Source organism: Balaenoptera musculus, chromosome 17 (assembly GCF_009873245.2).
Source record: "Balaenoptera musculus isolate JJ_BM4_2016_0621 chromosome 17, mBalMus1.pri.v3, whole genome shotgun sequence".
In the NCBI taxonomy this organism is placed as follows: Eukaryota; Metazoa; Chordata; class Mammalia; order Artiodactyla; family Balaenopteridae; genus Balaenoptera; species Balaenoptera musculus.
Genome location: NC_045801.1, coordinates 52963001 through 52984947, shown reverse-complemented (window position 1 = coordinate 52984947; position 21947 = coordinate 52963001). Strand labels below are relative to the sequence as shown.

The following is a 21947-nucleotide window of genomic DNA, read 5'->3' as shown; positions in this document are numbered from 1 at the left end:
TAGGGACACACAGACTGAAAGTGGGGGGATGGAAAAAGATATTCCATGCATATGGAAATCAAAAGAAAGCTGGAGTAGCAATACTCATATCAGATACAATAGATTTTAAAATAAAGAATGTTACAAGAGACAAGGAAGGACACTACATAATGATCAAGGGATCAATCCAAGAAGAAGATATAACAATTATAAATCTATATGCACACAAAATAGGAGCACCTCAATACATAAGTCAAATGCTAACAGCTATAAAAGAGGAACAGTAACACAACAGTAACACAATATCAGAGGGAGACTTTAACACCCCACTTACACCAATGGACAGATCATCCAAACAGAAAATTAATAAGGAAACACAAGCTTTAAATGACACAATAGACCAGATAGATTTAGTTGATATTTATAGGACATTCCATCTAAAAATGGCAGATTACACTTTCTTCTCAAGTGCACACGGAACATTCTCCAGGATAGATCACACCTTGGGTCACAAATCAAGCCTCAGTAAATTTAAGAAAATTGAAGTCACATCAACCATCTTTTCTGACCACAACACTATGAGATTAGAAATCAATTACAGGGAAAAAAACGTAAAAAACACAAACACATGGAGGCTAAACAATACATTACTAAATAACCAAGAGATCACTGAAGAAATCAAAAAATACCTAAAGACAAATGTCAATGAAAACACGACGATCCAAAGCCAATGGGATGCAGCAAAAGCAGTTCTAAGAGGGAAGTTTATAGCAATAAAATCCTACTTCAAGAAACAAGAAAAATCTCAAATAAACAATCTAACCTTACCTAAAGCAACTAGGAAAAGAAGAACAAACAAACCCAAAGTTAGCCGACGGAAAGAAATCATAAAGATCAGAGCAGCAATAAATGAAAAAGAAACAAAGAAAACAATAGCAAAGATCAATAAAACTAAAGCTGGTTCTTTAAGAGGATAAACAAGACTGATAAACCTTTAGCCATACTCATCAAGAAAAAGAGGGAGAGGACTCAAATCAATAAAATTAGAAATGAAAAAGGATAAGTTACAACGGACACCACAGAAATACAAAGCATCCTAAGAGACAACTACAATCAACTCTAAGCCAATAAAATGGACCACCTGGAAGAAATGGATCAATTCTCAGAAGGTATAACCTTCCAAGACTGAACCAGGAAGAAATAGAAAATATGAATACAGCAATCACAAATAATGAAATTGAAACTGTGATTAAAAATCTTCCAACAAATGAAAGTCCAGGACCAGATGGCTTCACAGAGGAATTCTATCAAATATTTACAGAAGAGCTAACAACCATCCTTCTCGAACAATTCCAAAAAATTGAAGAAGGAGTATTACTCCCAAAATTTTTCTACGAGACCAACATCGCCCTGATACCAAAACCAGAAAAAGATACTACAAAAAAAGGAAATTACAGACCAATATCACTGATCAATATAGATGCAAAAATCCTCAACAAAATACTAGCAAACAGAATCCAACAACACAGTAAAAAGATAATAGACCATGGTCAAGTGGGATTTATCCCAGGGATGCATAGATTCTTCAATATATACAAATGAATCAATGTGATACACCATATTAACAAATTGAAGAATAAAAACCATATGATCATCTCAATAGATACAGAAAAATTTTTGGACAAAATTCAACACCCATTTATGATAAAAATTCTCAGGGAAGTTGGCACAGAAGCAACCTAATTCAACATAATAAAGGCAATATACAACAAACCCTCAGCAAACATCTTTCTCAAAGGTGAAAACCTGAAAGAATTTCCTCTAAGATCAAGAACAAGACAAGGATGTCCACTCTCACCGCTATTATTCAACATAGTTTTGGAAGTTTTAGCCATGGCAATCAGAGAAGAAAAAGAAATAAATGGAATACAAATTGGAAGAGAAGAAGTAAAACTGTCACTGTTTGCAGATGACATGATACTATACATAGAGAATCCTACAGATGCCACTAGAAAACTACTAGAGCTAATCAATAATTTGGTAAAGTTGCAGTATACAAAATTAATGCACAGAAATCTCTTGCATTTCTATACACTAACAATAAAACATCAGAAAGAGAAATTAAGGCTACAATCCCATTCACCATTGCAAAAAGAACAAAATACCTAGGAATAAACCAACCTAAGGAGGTAAAAGACCTGTATTCAGAAAACTATAAGAGACTGATGAAAGAAATCAAAGATGACACAAATAGATGGAGAGATATACCATGTTCTTGGATTGGAAGAATCAATATGTGAAAAAGACTATACTACCCAAAGCAATCTACAGATTCAATGCAATCCCTATCAAATTACCAATGGCATTTTTTACAGAACTACAACAAAAAATCTTAAAATTTGTATGGAGACACAAAAGACCCTGAATAGCCAAAGCAATCTTGAGGGAAAAAAAGTGGATCTGGAGTAATCAGACTCCCTGACTTCAGACTATACTACAAAGCTACAGTAATCAAGACAATATCGTACTGAACAAAAACAGAAATATAGATCATTGGAACACGATAGAAAGCCCAGAGATAAACCCACACACCTATGGTCAACTAATCTATGACAAAGGAAGCAAGGATATACAATGGAAAGAAGGCAGTCCCTTCAATAAGTGGTGCTGGGAAAGCTGGACAGCTACATGTAAAAGAATGAAATTAGAACACTCCCTAATACCATACACAAAAATAACCTCAAAATGTATTAAAGATCTAAATGTAAGACTGGACACTATAAAACTCTTAGAGGAAAACATAGGAAGAACACTCTTTGACATAAATCACAGCAAGATCTTTTTTAACCCACCTCCTAGAGTAATGGAAATAAAAACAAAAATAAACAAATGGGACCTAATGAAACTTAAAAGCTTTTGTACAGCAAAGGAAACTATAAACAATACAAAAAGACAACTCTCAGAATGGGAGAAAATATTTGCAAACAAATCAATGGACAAAGGATTAAACTCCAAAATATGTAAACAACTCATGCAGCTCAATATTAAAAAAAACAAACAACCCAATCAAAAAATGGGCAGAAGGCCTAAATAGACATTTCTCCAAAGAAGACATACAGATGACCAAGAAGCACATGAAAATATGTTCAACATCACTAATTATTAGAGAAATGGAAATCAAAACTACACCAGAAAATCTACAAACAACAAATGCTGGAGAGGGTGTGGAGAAAAGGGAACCCTTTTGCACTGTTGGTGGGAATATAAACTGATGCAGCCACTATGGAGAATAGTGTTGAGTTTCCTTATGAAACTAAAAGTAGAACTATCATATGACCCAGCAATCCCACTACTGGGCATATACCCAGAGAAAACCATAATTCGAAAAGACACATGCACCCCAATGTTCATAGCAACACTATTTACAATAACCAGGACATGGAAGCAACCTAAATGCCCATCGACAGATGAATGGATAAAGAAGATGTGGCACATACATACAATGGAATATTACTCAGCCATAAAAAGGAACAAAATTTGATCATTTGTAGAGACGTGGATGGGCCTAGAATCTGTCTTACAGAGTGAAGTAAGTCAGAAAGAGAAAAACAAATATTGTATATTAGCGCATATATGTGGAATCTAGAAAATGGTACAGGTGAACCGGTTTGCAAGGCAGAATAGAGACACAGATGTAGACAACAAATGTATGGACCCCAAAGGTGGGAGGGGAAGCGGGGGAAGATGATAGTGGGATGAGCTGGGAGATTGTGATTGACATATATACACTAATATGTATAAAATAGATTACTAATAAGAATGTACTGCATAAAAAAATAAATAAAATAAAATTCAAATAAAAAAAGAAATTACTAATGTAAAAGATTAAGGATACTTACAGCTTAAAAAATTATCTTTCATTATCATATACAAATAATATAAAAGAGAGAATCAGTCTTTCACTTCTACAGTCAAATATTAAATAATTAAAACAGGAAAGTGAAGGGAAATGGATGATGAAGTCTAAAGAGCTGGATTGTGATCACCCAGTTTTTGGACATAGCATCTGTTATTTCATATATTTCTATAAATTTATCTGTGAAATTAAGTCAGACAAATGTGAATCTACAGGAAAAAAATGACATAACCACTTTAGAATAGTGTGATTGCCAAATTTTTTTCCTTGTAAAAGTGATTTCTGAGGTTAAAAGGAAAAGAAATCTAGACTCTGTAAGCATTTTACAGTTATAACATTTTTACAGGCAAGTTAAAGCACTGTTTGAAGAATTACCATGTAGCTGGTATTTATTAAACCTAAAAGTTAAAATTAATTTCTTCAGTTTTATTGCAGTACCAACATTTTGTATTGTTTGTCTGTTTGTCAGTATAATTTTGTAAAATATCTAGAAATGATAAATGTGCTTGTGATGAACTGCTACTGAAGGAAAGTCAAAGGAACTTTGGTTTCTGTCATATATAAACTATGGCATTCCGGATTACAAGGAGGGTTATCTTTCTCTACACATCTCTCTTGAGATAGAATCTGGGACATTCTAGCCATCTGTGGCTAGTTGAAAGTATAGATTATGTTTTAGCTTTCTGAATCTCTTTGCTGGAGACAAATTAAATTGTGCATTTTATAAGAACAGTTTATTTTCATCACTAAGTTGTTGAAGTGAGAGTGAATTGAGAAGAGGTACAATAAGATACGAAAATGAAGAGTAAAACCTCCAAGTTATTATCCGATTGTATCTCTAAGGAATTAATCACCATTGCATTTAAGAAAGATTAATGGTACACCTCCTAAGCTACAAGTACTGGCATTCTATTTCCCCCGCATAGTCTAGTGTGGCAATGGTGAGGCCTATAACAGAAGGATGCTCCAGGTGCTATGTGAACCACAGAAAACAGTGGCTCTATCTCTCCTGGGAGAATGGCAGAGATGGCATATCCTCACAGAAACAAAGTACACGCAAAAGAAGTGATGCTAGACTCAGTAGAGTGGGAAAATATAGTCTGAATTTTCTCATATGCATAGATGCAAAAATCTAAACAAGAGCAAAATATTAGTAAATCGAATGCAGTAATCCATAGAAAAGATAACATATCATGATCACTTTGGCTTTATTCTAGAAATACAAGTCTGGTATAACATTTTCAAATCAATCAAAATATTTCAAAATAAATGAGAAAAAATCATATGCATCAGTAGATGCAGAAAAAGATTTGACCAAATTCAACATCTAATAGTGATTTTAAAAAACTCTTGGAAATAAAAGGGAATGTCTTTAATGGGATAAACAGTTTCTGAAAATAAAATATGCAAAAAAGCAAAATCGTACTTGGTGGTAAATTATTGAAACTCTTTGCCCTGAAATCAGGAGTGACAAAAGAATGCCCACTCTAACTACTCATATTTAGCATTACACTGGACATCATAGCCATTACAGGAAGGAATAAAAACTGTCCTTATTTAGAGATAACTTGATTGAGCTATAGAAAATATAAAACAATATAACTGTATACTGTTTTAATCAATTAGAATTAGTTTAGCAATTCCAGAAAGTCAAATATACAAAGTCAAATTTTTTTCTCTATACCATCAAAGGCAACAAACATATAGAAAGTGAAATTTTAAAGGCACATTATTTAAAATTGTTTTTAAAACTTCCAATATTTCAGAATAAATCTAATTGAAGATGTGGAAAATCTCTACACTAAAACCTACAAAACCTGTTCATGAATTTGAATACCTACTATTAAGATACAATTTCTGTCCAAATTAATCTATAGATTAAATGCAATCCTAATCAAAACCCCAATATTTTTTTAAATAAAAACTGACAATCTTATTTTAAAATTCAATATGGAAATAAGAAGGACTAAGAATATACAAACACTCTTGAAACAAACAAAAAATTGGTAGGTGTACACCACTAGATATCAAGGCTCATTATAAAGTTACAATAATTAAGACAATGTGTGTGGTGCAAGGATAAATCAACAGACTGAAGGAACAGAATATGGAATCCAGAAATTGATTTATATATATGTGGTCAATTGGTTCATAACAAAAGTGACACTACAGTTCAGTAGGAAAATAATAGTCTGTTTAAATTATGTGCCATAAATTGGATCTCCATTAAAAAAAAAAAAAAAAAAGAGCTCTAATCTTGACCCCTTACCTCACACCATACAGAAATAAATTTCAATTATATTGGAGATCAAAAGGTGAAAATAATCAAACTTCTAGAAGTAATCATAAGAGCATATTTTCATTATCTTGGAGAGCACAAAGCTTTCTTAAAGGTAACAGAAAATAATAACTACAGCAGGAAAATTTGAAAATTTGGATTTTATTAAAAGTAAGAACTCATGTTTATTAACTACATCATCTGGAGAGTGAAAAGAAAGCCACAGTGTAGAAGAAGGTATTTGAGAGATATATATTTTTACTACTGATGCATATGACTTTTTCTCATTTATTAAATATTATATCCGACCTTCATTTCTAGAATAAACCCAATATGATCATGATATGTTATCCTTTCTGTGGATCACCACATATAATTTGCTAATACTTTGCTCTGATTTAGATTTTTGCATCCATGAACATGAGAAAACTCAGACTATATTTTCCCACTTCATTGATTTGAGCATCGCTTCTTTTGCATGTTCTATCTCCCTCTCTCTCTCTCCGTATATATACATGACAAAGGCCTCCTATCCAGAATTTGTAAAGAATTCCTACAAATGAATTTAAAGGAAAAAAACACTGAAAATTCAACAGAGAAATGGAGATAAAGTTGAAATTACACTTTAGAAAAGAGGATATACAAATGAACAAAACACAATGGTTTTCAACTCATTAATCGCCAGAAAAATGCAAATTAAAACTGTGATCTCCCAGTGCACAGCTACCAAACTGATTCAAATAAATATACTGATAAATGTTGCCAAGGATGTGGAACATCTAGAACTGCCATGCATTGCTGATGGGAATGTAAATTGATATAAGCACTTTGGAAAACATTATAAATCTACAATAATTAAAGCAAGGTCCTGGGCATATCTATTACATCTGATCATACGTTACCTTGTGAACTAGTAATTCTACTCTGAAATATAAATATCAAATATATATGTTAAAATCAAATATATATGTTTACCAAAAGACTTGTTCAAATATATTCATAATAGTGTTAATTCTAAAAGCCCCAAACTGAAACCACCCAAAAGTTCATCAACAGTAGAATGGACAAAAAAAATGTAGCATATTGATACAATAAAATACTACAATAAAGATGAAAATGAACAGATTACATGGCACCCACCAACATGTTTAAATATCCCAAACATAATTTTGGGCACAAGAAGCCAAATACAAGTCTCTACAGGGCATGATTTTATTTATATAAAGCTTAAAAACACATACAAATAACTATGGTGTTATTAGTTGGTATGGTGGTTAACTTTGGGAAGAGGTCACTGGGAAGAGACAGAACAGGGACAATTTCTTGATCTGGATGCTGATTACACAGTGTTTTCCCTTTGTAAAATGTACTAAACTCCACATGCATTCTCTTTTCACTTCTCTGTGTGTAGGTTATTTTTCAATATAAATTTTATTCACATGAATATTACATACAGAAGTATTAGTATGGGCATTTGGGAGAAGCAGACAGAAATATTTACACTTAATTATAAAAAAATCCCACTATAGTCTGTTATAGTGGTCAATATTGTAAATAAATAATTATGTTGGCATAAAAGAAGGAAAAGCAAAAACCCAAATGATGGTATTTGGAGAAAGTTTCAAAACAGATGTTTTCTTTGAATTAACTAAGGTAGAAGGGAAGGCTTTTCAAAAAATAAGCATAGTGAAAATATTATCAATGGACAGTTAGGTTTATGGAACAACCTGAATCTAAGTGCTTTGCCCATATTATGAAAGGTGGGTGAAGCTAAGAATATGAAAGAGGAAAAGTTAAGGCCTGATTATGGAAGATCATAAATGTCATGCCAAGAATATTAGATGTTTTTCTCTAGTTATTTGAAAGCTACTTAAACGAGGTATCAAAATCTGAGAGGATTAGAAAGAACATTCTGATAGCAATATGAAAACTGGATTGGCCAGTCGAAATATTGGAGCTAAGAGACCTCTACATTACTAGTGGAGAGATTTGAGCAGAAAAAGGTGGTGATAGTAGGAATGGAGAAAAGAAACCTACATAAGAGGGATATGTTGGTAAATTAGTAATAACAGGATTAGTTATGAGAGAAGGAGCCCTAGAATATGACTAGTCAAAAAAAGCTTGAGTATGATGTATCACTCACTCAATGTGGTAGACAGAATAATATTCTTCTTAAGATGTCCATGTCCTAATCCCCAGAACCTGTGAATATATTAACTTACATGGCAAATAAGACTTGGCAGATGCTGTTAAATTAAAGATCTTGAGATGGGAAGAGATTATCCTGGATTATCTCGATTGGCCATGTAATCACAAGGGCCCTCATAAGACCCACAGCAGGATCAAAGTGAGAAAAATGAGATATGACAATGGACCAGCTATTGAAGTAATTCACTTTGAAGATAGAGGAAGAGACCATAAATCAAGAAATGCCAACAGCCTCTAGAAACTGGAAATGGCAAGGAAATGAATCCTCCAGATTCTACTCTGAAGCATCTAGATGGACTGCAACACTGCCTACAATTTAATTTTAGTTTTTTGATCTCCAGACTTAAGAGAACAAATTTTTGTTTTTTAAGCCACTATTATTATGATAATATGCTACAGCAGCAAAGTGAAACTAATAAAGATTTTGGTACCTAGAAGTGGGATGTAGCTGTAACAAATATCTAAAAACCTGGAAGTGGCTTTAAAATTAGGTAATATAATGGCTACAGGCTGGAGGAATTTTGAGCATGATAAAAATCCTAGATTGCTTTTAACAAATTGTTGGTAGAGATATGGATGTTAAAGTTGCTGCTAGGCAGGACTCAAAAGGAAGCGAGTAGCATGATAGAGAAAATCTATATTGTCTCAGAAAACACTTAACTCATAATAAGCAGAATGTTCGTAGAAATAAGGACATTAAATCTGAGTTGAGGAATGCTGGTGAGGATTCAAAACAAAATGAGGAGTATGTTATTGAAAACTAGAGGAAAGTGGATCCTTGTTATATAATGGTATAAAGCTTAGCTGAATTGTGTTCTACAGTTTTGTGGAAAGCAGATGAACTGTTATGTGTACATATAATATAATCATATGGTTAAGTGATGAACTTAGATATTTAGCTGAGGAAATTTCCAAGCAATAGGTTGAAGGTATGACCTGATTTCCTCTTGCTGTTTATAGTAAAATGCAAGAAGAAAGAGATAAGTTCAGGAAAGAATTGTTAAGCCAAAAGGGAAATTCCCAGACTATCCAGACTGCAAAAGATGCTAAAATAAATAATAATAAAATTCACAGTCAGGAAAGCATTCTCTGGAGATATTGCAAAGTGTGTGGCTGGACAACCTTTTGCTAATGCTTTGAAAGTATAAGGATAGACTGTGTGTTCAGTCACACAGAGAGCTCTTTGAAGAGATAATAAGCATGTGTCTCATGGATCCTCTCAGTTATCTCAGCAGAATCTAGAAATAGAAATCCGATTATCCACAAGAGAATTGTGGATGATCTTCTTGTCCAATGGAGTCATGTCCCATGCCATACATGGGAGATCCACAAGGTTCTTGAGGAAGTTATACAAGTGGAAATGCTTGAACTGAAGGGACAAAGAAAGGACAAAATAAACAAAGCCTACTTGACTCCCAAAATTCTACAGAAAGAAAACAGTATGATAAAACTTCACTACTACAAACATGTACTACCCTCAAGAAAAAATAAGGATGTCTCTGAGGGTGGAGCTTCAGCTCCAGAGGATAGAACCAAGGGCCCAGAGGACAAAGCTATGGCCCTGGAGGTAGGAACCAAGAACCACATAGGATTATTCCCAGGCCTGAAACATAATGGAGTGGGATAGACATAACCCTTTGGGAGCTAGAGGCAGACTGTAGAGGAAAGAATAACAACTTTCCTAATATGTCCACATCATCCCAGTCCCCAGAACTTGTGTTTATGTTACTTTATGTGATAAAAAAGGATTTGGCAGATATGATTAAATTAAGGATCTTAAAATATTGATTGGGCTTATCTGGGTGGGCCAATGTAAACACAAGAATCCTTATAAGAGAAAGGGAGGAGGGTCAAAGTAAGAAGAAGGAGATACGGTGATGGAACCAGTGGTTGGAATGATGCACTTTTAAGGTGGAAGAAGGGACCATGAGCCAAGGAAGACAATCAACCTTTAGAAGTTGGAAAAAGCAAACAGATTCTCCTCTGAATTCTTCAGAAAGAACGTAACCCAGCTAATACCTTATTTTCAACTTCTGACTTCCCAAATTATGAGAAAAAAAATTGTGCTATTTTAAAGTCACTAAATTTGTGGTAATTTTTACAAAAAAAATAGAAAATCAATATACTAATTAATTTTATAAATAAATATTAGTTGAGCAAGTTGTATATCTCAGACATTGGGTGGGCTGCTAGGGACATAGTAGCAAATGAGCAGACATAGTAGATTACAGTTTTGTGGTTTTATGGTATGTTGTAATCTGGCCTAAAACAACGGAAGAGAAGCATGTTTTTTTGCACCATGTTGAATTTGATATGACTTTTGAAAATCTACATGAATATGTTTAGTAATAATACCTATTATTCTGGTCACTGTTCTGAACATTTTTTATATATCAACTCATTTAATTCTTATAATAATTATATTAATTATAAATAATAATGTAAGGATGCTATAGATGAGGAAACTTTTACAGATGAGGAAACTGTGGTATGTATATACAAAGCAACTTGCCCAAGATCACAAAGCTGGTGAGTGGCAGAACTGGTATTCAAATAAACCAAGCCAGTCTGGCTCAGAATCTTGAGTTTTAAAACATGTTTAGCAGATATAGAATTTGAATCTCTAGTTTTGCATAGTTGGATCAATAAATATAAATTTCATACTAGTAAGGAAAACAAGAAACAACAATGGCATATAAACCAAGAAATAAGCTAATAATTAACATTGTCAGATATTGATTAATATCAAGTAGAATGAGGATTAACCAGAAATGCCTTGATTTGGTATTCATTTTATAAATATTTTCTTATTACCGTTTTCTGAAGTCATGTTTATTCATCACTGTTTCTCAGTAATGTGTCAGGTCTTTGCACATAATTTTCAGCAGTTTATTTGTTTCATCTGTTTTAGTGTATTTGGGCAGCTGTCACTAAACCATTCATGTCATGGTCACCAACTCACATACATATATCTTGGTTTATGTTTCTATGATGTCCTCTAGGACAGATATTATTTCTTCTGCTTCCACTGAAATTTCCCAAGATATCTTGTCCAATGACCTGCATTGAATGAACTCTTGTCAGATACTTCTCGACTTATTACACAACTTTCCATCACCACTCACTGCCACTTTTGCAAAACGAAAAGCAGCATTTAGAGTGTCAGGGTTCTGGATACATTTATCCTCTTTGATATAGACACGTATTTTCACTGGTATTTTCATTAAAACATTCATTTTAAAAACCTTTATATTCACATAATATCTATTAGTAAATACAATTTCAAGATTAAGATCATGGCTATTTATCTTCCTCTACCCTCTATATCTAGTATACACTTAACCAGTTTTTGTAGGAGGGAGTGATGAGGCATAGAATTCTATTAACTACTATTGTCTTAATTTGAGTAATGAACAATTGTTTGAAATATGATTGCAAATTGGAAACAAACTTAACATAATAACTTTTATCAACATTATTTGTTGAATAACAATTGTATACTATCATTCACTTCATATATCAGCATATGTACTTCTTATAAGCTTTCTACTCATCTCAGTAATTTTCTCACTAATACTTTATGATCACCTGTGACTGTTCTTTCACTCCTACCATGGCACTCATCCATATGGCCTCAGAGAAGAGTGGACCTAATTACTGTCAAGGACTGGTTTTTTATACATTCTCATAGGACAGACCACACATCTACTTTCAGAGGACAGACCACACATCTACTTTCAGAGCACCTATTTTTGAACCTATAGAATATATTCTTTCATATTATCATTCAATTAATGTCTGTATTCCCCACTAAAATAAAAGCTGCATGAACAATCAATCTGTTTTTGCTCAGAGCTCCGAAGGGCACAGTTTGAGTGCACAAAGTATATGTATTAGGTGTATGAAAGAAAAAAGGTTAAATTAATTTAATTTCAATGAAGGATAATAGCTGGAGTCCTAAATTTTATAATAATAAAGAATCAGGTTAATCTGATCCGGGTGGGAACATGGGTAGTTATGCTATTGGAAACTTGTACCATCAACTCCCCCAGAAAATAGAAAAAGCAAAACACAGATTTTTTTCTCACTGAATCAAGATCAGATAGTTACAAGCTGAAATCCCCCTTCTTTCTCTGTTATACTCTTTTCTTACAATCATTTCTCTAGGTAGTCTTAGAAGTTAGGAACCAAAGGTTTTTAAAATCGAATAATCACATTTTCATATGCTGTATTTGTGTTCATGTTTTGTGACCCATCCCTTAATGAATTATTTAAGTTTTACGCAATCCTGGCAGGATTTCTAAAGCTTTCCAAGGCATAATTTAAAGATAACATGAGATTTAGTGTTCGCCAAACTGAAGGAGACAGTTTGGAAAATAAAAGTTGAGACTCTTTTTTTCCCCACCTATAGCTCCTGTTTCTATATCTAAAGCCATTTAAGAAAACATCTAAAAATAGTTTTTATGACAGTAAGAGAACTGTGAATTTCATTTACATATTTACTGTTCTCATACTGCTGTGCTGGTAATGGCAGATGCAGACTTTATTCAAATAGTTGTCTTTGAACACATATGTGAGGTCAAAGACTATCCAGGTGGTTCCGAGCCCCTTAGCAGACACAAATCCACACAAAATGAGGATTGGAGCTGGATTCCTGAATTACCGTTCGGCTATGTAATGCTAAATTATACCTGAAAATTCAATCTATTCAACTCAGCAGGCTGAAGTCGCTCATCAATGTGATAATTGTAACTAAATATGAACAGGAAAGGAATTAAGATATCAGGACTGCTGTGTATACTACTTTGTAGACAGGCTGAAATGAATTCTATTAATATATACTTAAGATACTTTATGCACATTTTACATTGGAAATGATTAGACATTTTGGAGTAACAATTTTGATAGTGTCATTAGAAACCAAAATATGCTGAATATGATCCATAAATAGAAATTTATTTTTAGCTAGTGTGTTTTAAAACTCCATAAAGATTCACACATCTAGTATTGGTCTTTGCCCATTTAAAATATTATAGTTTAAACAATGAAAAAAACATTGTAACATCTAGCCCAATATTTTAAAAATTTTGTGTGTGTGTGTATGTGTAGTTAACTTTTTGACCTAATTTTATCTATTTTTAATTGAAAACTTTCCCTGGGCCATTCTAAATTACCTGATTCACTTCCATGAAGAACATACTCCAAGTCCACATTAGACCTTAGGTTAATACAAATATATCATATGCATTGATTAGGCTCCTATTCTACCATTACATAAATATCTTTAGAATCCTTGTATATGCATCTCTAGAATCCTTTATTTGGAGTACTAAGATGGGTGACTATCAGCATGCATTCTATATTGAAATTCTGTATATCAACTTTATTCTCCCATTGTCTTACACATTAAAATCAGGTATATTTTCCAAAATAGTGGCAGTAACCCCAGCAATTCAAACTGAAGTAAAATCCTAGGTAGTGTTTTCTGTTCTCTACTGTTTTCTGAATTTGCTTTTATTGTCTGACATTTATTTGTTCAATATATAAATAGTGGTATCATGGATTGGACATGGCTTTTTACAGTTCAAACTTGGATTCAAATTCTGGCTCTACTTCTTGCCAGCTTTATGAACTTGACACCTGAACTTCAGTTCCCTTATCTGTAAAATGAGATAACAACTCCTTCCTCACATAGCTGTTTTAAGATTAAATAAAGTAACAGAAGTATATTTTTTAAAAGAAGAACAATAAGCCCAGCAATTCAAACTGAAGTAAAATCCTAAATAGTGTTTTGGCACAAAGTAAGCACTTAATAATCGTTTATATGATTCCATTCAATTTTTATAATTAGTGAACAGTTTTTAATTGAAGTATCTCATGTACTTACTTCGCTTACATTATGAAACTAATATTGGTGGACTCTATGGGTAGTGATTGAAATTGTAATATTTGGACCTAACCTTAATAATGTATACTCATTAAAGCAGAAAATGCAAGGCATCATAAAGTGATAAATCCCCTGGTTCAGGCTTTTTTGGCATCATGTTTTTATTCCTTGCCTAATACCAATAAGAATTTGAGGTAACTAACCCCTTACTTATACTCCACTATACATGTATACAATAAAGTATAGTTTTATATAGACAAAAGACAGCAAGAAGGAAAAACAATAGACTAGAAAGACAAGACCAGATGCTTGAATTCAGAAACTAAAGAGAAGAGAGTTGGACAAGTTTGCTGGAAGGAGCTGACTGAGATAGAATCAGCCAGAAAAAAGAGAAAGGCAGCGTCCTAAGAAATCCACAGGTGGTGCAACAGGACTTTTAACACTATATTTCTCCATGGAGCATTGCTACATTTTGCCTTCCTCTGCTTCAGGTGCCACTTGGTTGGCACCACCATTGACTGCATTTTCTCTGCTTTTTTAAGCATCTTCTTCAGCTACATTCTGGCCTCTAGAGTATGACATCCTCTAAGCACCCCCAGACACTATTTTGCTAGGTAGCTTTACAACTCACAACTCTCTGGTTTTTAAGATAGGTAGGTGGGTATGTGGATAGAGAGATAGAAAGAATAGATAGATGGATAGATACATAGATAGATAGATAAATAGATGATAGATAGATAGATAGATAGATAGATAGATAGATAGATAGATAGATAGATGATAGATAGATAAGAGTGCATTTCCTATTTTGTAAATTTTGTTATAGTGAAATTCTATACATACTTTTCATAATTATGGAAACTCTTATGACTTTAAGGATGTTTTACTTTCTCATCATTATGCCTTGTAAACTCATAGTGTCTCTCCATCTCAGGACGCAGTGGAGATGGTGTTTCTGAGACAGAGTTGTGAACTACTGAACACATGTTTTTCATAAATAAAACACCTCCAGGGAACATGGTACAGCAATTCCCCTACATCATGTTCACATCCAATAAACTATATTATTGTGTTCCTATGTCTGCAAGGTATTTCGTTATAGTTTTAGTACCTTTTATGTGGCTATGATCTCAAAGAGACTGTGTTTCTTTAGGTCTAGGATTACTACATCTTTCGTGTATAATTTGTTAACAACATTTATTAAAATATGTTGAAGTGAGGTAAACTATTTACACAGGTATAAATAACTCACTTCATATTCTAGGAAATTCAAGGTTGATTTAATTGTATATGTTTTAGTCTTCTTTTAAAAAACTTTTTTTTAGTAACCATTAGGTATTTGGACCTATCCAAAGGATATGATTAAAAAAGATAGTATTCAATCTATTCAACTTGAGACAATGCAAATTTATCCAAATATAAATGGGCAAGTAAGACGATTAAGAAGATAAAACTAAGTCTGAATAATCAAATTTAGGCTAAAGGAAAGATGAAACTGAGATAAAATGGAATGGGAACCATACAAAAAAGAGTAGCAAGCAAAAGTGAGAATGCTCAAAAACAATTACTACTAAGGAGATTTGGTGAAAATAAAGTCACATTAGAGTGAGTTATAAAGGAGAAATATGTTAACTGTATTTAATACTTGGCATTACATATTTCAAAAAATTAATGATTTCAAAGATTTATTTGATATTAGAGCATAAGGAATTGGAGAAAGTCCAAAGAAATGAATGAAGACAGTAATAAAATCCAATTATAGTTTACAAAAAATCTTAGAAAAGTCTTTTCCAGATACATAAAAAAATTTAATGAACCAAACCGAAGAACACAGAATTGACTTGTTTGTTTATTGCTTCACTTTCAACAGCAGTCAAGTATAAAGAAGCATCATTCAGGATTTTTTTTTCCTCATTTGAACCAATATTTTGAATGAAAACTTGAACTGAACATTAAGAAGTTTTGTTTCCTTTGATTTAAAAAGAACAATGGTGAATATATTATTAATATGAGGTACTAGGTAAAATGATAAGATTTTTATATGATAGCCACTCAATATTTTAATTAATAACTATTTTTAGATTATCCACTAACAGGAGAGCACTTGACTTTGGACAAATAGGCAAGGGTTCAGTTTCAGAGACATTAGGCAAGAGAGCAAACCACTTAATATAGACATGTACAGAAGATATAGATATACTTGCTTAAATTGTTGAAAAGATGGATCGGTGATTCTGCTGGGGCTGAAAATTATTTGGATGTTATCCCTGAAAGATCCTGAGGAAAGAACTTCTGTCAAGAGTTTATAGGGACTACACTAGCAAGGAGATGTTTCAATAAAAAGAGCAGAGTTCATGGAATCTAAAATAGTACATAAATGAACTTATCCATGAAACAGAAACACAGACATAGAGAACAGACTTCTGGTTGCCAAAGGGGTGGTGGGGGAGGGATGGATTGGGAGTTTGGGATTAGCAGATGCAAACTATTATGTATAAAATGAATAAACAGCAAGGTCCTACTGTACAGCACTGGGAACTATCTTCAATATCCTGTAATAAACCATAATATAAAAGAATATGAAAAAGAATACATATATATGTGTTCATATGTATAGTTGAATCATTTTGCTGTACACCAGAAACTAACCAATCATTGTAAACCAACTATACTCCAATAAAGTAAATTAAAAAAAAAAAAGAAAGCAGAGTTCATATCTGAGAGGAGAAGGGGCAGCGTTTCCATGGGGACAGCTGCCATGGTAGCGAAGGAAGGATAAAGAAGGTCCACATCTGTACCTCGTGCTGTTGAGTGAGAAGAATGACATAAGAGAAAGGTTAACTTTCTGTCCAAACTGGAGAAAAATTGACCGAAGGAGTGTAGAGATATCACTTAAATCACTTAAGGTTATAATTTCAGAGCTAGTGTGTTCAGAGGAAAAAGCTGTGAGCTAACTCCTAGGGAATCTGGACTCAGGCTCCTGCTGGAAGTATGGGGGTCAAGGCCCTTGAGGTCATGCCCCGCAGTTCCCTTCAGTTTTCCATCCAACAAACTTGTAAGAGCTGTCTGTTGTGGAGTAGACATCTGTAAATGAGGAATTTTGGCAGCATAATTTTGTTACACAGAAAAAATAATTTTATTACCCTGAAAAGTTTTAACATTTTATTAGTCTAGTAATTTTCTGAAATATAGATATCATACAGTTCAAGTTAAATACTTCTATATGGTCTACATACTATGCCTTGATGAAATTCTTAGAAGTTTTATCCAAATCAACACATATTGTAATTTTTAAACCAGATAAGGATGTTAGAACTCTGGATGGGCTAATAATTTGATACTTTTGGTATTCTCTAAATGTTCTTTTGGTGTTTTATTTGGAGGAAAAGATGAGGGCTGGGCATGGGGAGGAGAGGCAGGGGAGGTGACATGTCTGGGAAAGGGAAGTCACCACTGTTGCAGACGTGAGCAGACCTCTCTTGTCCCAAGCAGTCTGCTGTGCTTCTGAACTTGACTGTCCCTGCCAGCAGCCAAAACTCTGCAGTTAATTGCATCCACCCCGCTTAGAAGTTAGTTTAACACCACTCGTTGTTATGGAAACATGTCCCTTGTGGGTCCTCATCCCCTGCTGCCTAAATAGCTGCTGAAAGTATCCCTTCGACCTTACATGGCATGTTATAGTGCACAGGCTCTGGAGAAAGGCCAGCCAGTTCAAAGCAGGGCACAACCTCTTGCACTCTGTGAGACTTTAGTCAGAACACTTTGTTCTCAGCCTCACTTTACTGAAACATAAAATGAGGATGATGATGATGATAGTAATAATAATAATAATAACAAAAATGATAATAATAATAATAATAAATCCATCATAGAACTGTTTTCAGTATCCAATGAGTAATGCATATAAAATTCTTAGAAGAGAGTCTGGCACCTAATGCGAACTCCCTAAATGAATGTTAGCTCTTATTAAACCACACAGTGTTCACTCCCTGTGACGAGTTTGGGCAAATGTCATTTTGTTGATTTCAGTACATTACTAGTGACATTATAGTGACCCTTTTATTTAAGTCTTCTCCAGCAGCTGCCAAGTGCATTGCCACCTAATTTGTTTCTAAAATCATTTTGGTCTAGTTCCCAATTAAATGTTGTCAACACAGCTATGTAAGTCATGCAGTGTCCCTGAATGTTACCTGTACTTGTCCTCATTTGGCTAAAGTTTACTCATTTCTAAATTGGAGGTAAAGATAGCTAAGTAACAGGATTGTTGTGAAGATTATGAAGATTAGTGATACAGTATATAACTAGCCCAGTGCTTGACACATAGCACAGAGTAGTTCTCTCTGTCTCTCTCTCATTCACACACATGCGCACACACACACACACACACACACAGAGGCTTGCTTCTTCCTCTTTTCCTTTCTCTCTTTCCCTCTTCCTTCCTTCCTTCCTTCCTTCCTTCCTTCCATTAAAGGAAATCGTATTGTGCGGGAGTAGATATGGAGATATTTTATAAAGCAAGTGATGCTTCTTTTGATCTCTGACATTACAGGCATAAATCTGATTTTGAAGACAAAACACCTCTATTCAGTCTGTATTTTTTAAGACAGTTGGATGAAAAGAATGATATGCTGGCACCTGTCTTCTTTTCACTGACATTTTGTCCCTTATTATGTCTACATTCTTCCTCCTCATTCTTGGGCTGGCTGAAAGTTGCCCAGGTTCTGCTTTTACTAAAGCCTCTCCTCTCCCTCAGCCACTGCCCCTGCCTCTCTCTCACCTTCCTACCTGTACTGCAACATGGTATTCATGAATTTGGCCTTAATTCATTAGGTCTATTTGGGGTCCCCAATTTTGATGGTTTAAAACAGGATTTAAGCCACTTGACCCAAGATATAAGATTCAAGAGTGGATGCTCTCTATACCCTGAGGTGAGAAAAGTAACGTAGGAAGGAGTTGATGAGATAAAAACCCCTATATAGAGCCTAAGAAAGTCGGCTTTGGTACAAGGTGTGCCAAACATTGATGACTATGAGTCAGGATATTTGTTTTAACATGCATCTGTGTATGTGTGATGATGAATGAGGCTGGGTGAGAGGTTGTTGCATATGTGGATGAAATTAAATTGTTACATGGTCTTTGCAAAGAATGTTCAGATTGATGTTAATTATAGATAATGAAGAACTAACAGTGTAAAAGAGAAAAACTACAAATTTGATTGTACCATGTAATATTGTTAAAATTAATAGCATTTGTGTCATTATGTAATTAGGCTATTTCTACCTAATAATCATTAATTACATGGTTATTCATATCAAAATTATATATAACACATATGTCAGACAAACTTTGTTTTAATTTGTTTGATTGTAATAGGTTTTATGTTTGTTGGTCTTATGGAATGAGTAATTTTTATAAAAGAGGACTTGCTTGTTCGTTGTGACTTTTTGTTCCAGCAAATTTTAAAATATATCTTCACATCTCTGAATATAAGCAATTTCATCTAAATCAGTGAACTCATTCAGACTCATCTTGGGGCCAAAAGAGAGGTGTGAAATGATAAGTATTTGCATTAAGTAAGAAAGTAATTTTAGTCAATAAGCATGAATTTTGTTATTGTACTAATTCATTGAAAAATAATCTGTGATCATATTGTTTTTATCATTTAAATTTGTTCATAAAAGTAATTTATTCAGCAAATATTTCCTGAGACCCTACTTTGTACCTGGAACTGATCTACTCTCTGGACATACATCTCTGAGGAAAATGAAGCCCTGTCCTCTGGAGGCTTATGTTCTAATAGGCAGAGACAGACAGGAGGAAAACAAACAAGTGAATACAGATTATGTTAGGTGATCATAATGTGCTATGGAGAAAAATTAAGCAAGTAAGGTTGTGGAACATAAGGTGTATTATATGTCATTCAGAAAAGGCCTAATTTCTTTTTGAAATATTTTCATCTCACTATTGTAGAAAACACAAGGAAAATCCTCCCAGTGTTTCATATTGTATGTAGATAAATACAGATACTAACTATGACTTACAGTAAGAAATACCCATAGTGGTCTTTGATGGATCATCTTATTGAACAGTGCAGTTTGTTAGTCCAAAGTCAAGGAAACTAGAGAGGAATACTGCCAAAAACTCGTTAAAATGCTGTTCTTGGCATCTGTGATCATGAACTGTAGTAATTACTTAAGTGTAAAAGTATTCATGACACTGAAATAATCCTTCTATTAAGAAGAGCTGTGGAAATATCTCCTCCTATTAGTAAGTAGCCTGAGTTTGCTAACACTAAAAGATAATTTTGACAGTTGAAGACGTTTTCTGGTTTTGGCTGGAAGATGAAGGTTTATGCATAATCAAGTCATATCACATAGAAATTCTTCACTAGTGTATAAATCCTTCTGTATTTTAAATAAAAACTGCATTTCAGACACCCTAATGAGCACATAAAGGAGGTTTGAAAGCACGTACTCTTGTGGAGGGTTTGAGAGAGGTAGTATTCCTGAGTTTCTGCTGCGTGCCAGGCATTGCTTTCAGAGCAGAGAGTACAAGACATACAAAGACAAAGCTTTTTCTGTGTCCAGTTGAGATGACAATGTTCAGATAAGGATACGCCCAAAATACTGTGAAAATAGAGGTCTGAGGACTAAAACGAGATGAGGTGGCAGGGTGAAGGTGGGAGAAAGCTTCATGAAAGTCTTCCTTCTGGAGGGAGGGGGAAGAATGTGTAGCACAGAGTAGGTACTCACTAAACCTGAGACCCTGTTGTGTGTTCCTCTGTACTAGGTCTGGGGATATAATGTGAAAACATGCAGTTCCTGCTTTTCCTGAGAAGCAGTCTGTTTAGAGAATTAGACAAACCTAAAAGTGATAATTGCTTTAATAATTGAAACTACGAAGTGCATTGGGAGCTCAAAGAAGGAAAGAATTCAGTAGTTTCAAAATAAAATACAAATCTAAACATTCTAGAGTGGCTAAAAGACATGAGAATCCAAAGGATAGTTTTTAATTTATGTAAATAAATAACAGGGGTTCTTATATTTCATATTTAGATTTTCAGTTTTACTATTCTTGCTAAATATATGAATCTATTCTTAATTCAACATTATTTTGAGCACAGCACTTTAATAGTAGAGATTTTATTAGAAAACTTAACTGATATCAGTTGGGGGCGGGTGAAGGAAATACAATTTGCTCTAGAAGATTTGCATTAGAGTAGTTACAGGCTGTAACATCTCCCCTGTAATTTTATGAGAATGGTATTACCCTGGCTTTCACTGTGTGATTGCTGGTTACCTTCTGTCAGTGAGCAACAGCCTTACTGCAAAGCAGGAGCACAACCCTCTCTTTGTCTCCGTGGTCAAAGCAATTACTTCTTAGAAAGTCGGATTTTTTCAGAATGACCATGTACAGGAGCAAACGCAGACATCAGAGATGTAAGTAAATTCTGACCCAACTTTTTCATATGACTGTGGTGGGAGAAACATACTTGATTTCTTAAAAGACTAATCATGACTTCAGATATATCCTGGGAGTAGAAAAGATATTGTAGCTTTTTTCACCCTAACCTTTATCCCTGTTACATGCTTGAAAGATGTTGGAGGGAAAGGGGCTAATTCACTTGTTACTATGGAAACCTTTGGAAAGGTTTACAAAATCAACAGAGAAACAGATCA

The 21947-nt window shown here is 33.9% G+C and overlaps 1 protein-coding gene across 5 annotated transcripts in view; it reads left to right on the top strand.

Annotated features, from left to right (window-relative positions):
- The window catches only part of RALYL (RALY RNA binding protein like), an 858672-nt gene that overhangs the window by 552677 nt on the left and 284048 nt on the right, over positions 1-21947 (top strand). The window contains exon 1 of one of the 5 annotated variants that reach the window (XM_036829781.1): positions 21612-21707. The exons of the other annotated variants lie outside the window; for them this stretch is intronic. Coding sequence (XP_036685676.1) covers positions 21671-21707 — 37 coding nt within the window. The 5' untranslated portion in view covers positions 21612-21670. Of the gene's footprint in view, positions 1-21611; positions 21708-21947 lie in introns of those variants that run through there. 5 annotated transcript variants of the gene reach the window in all.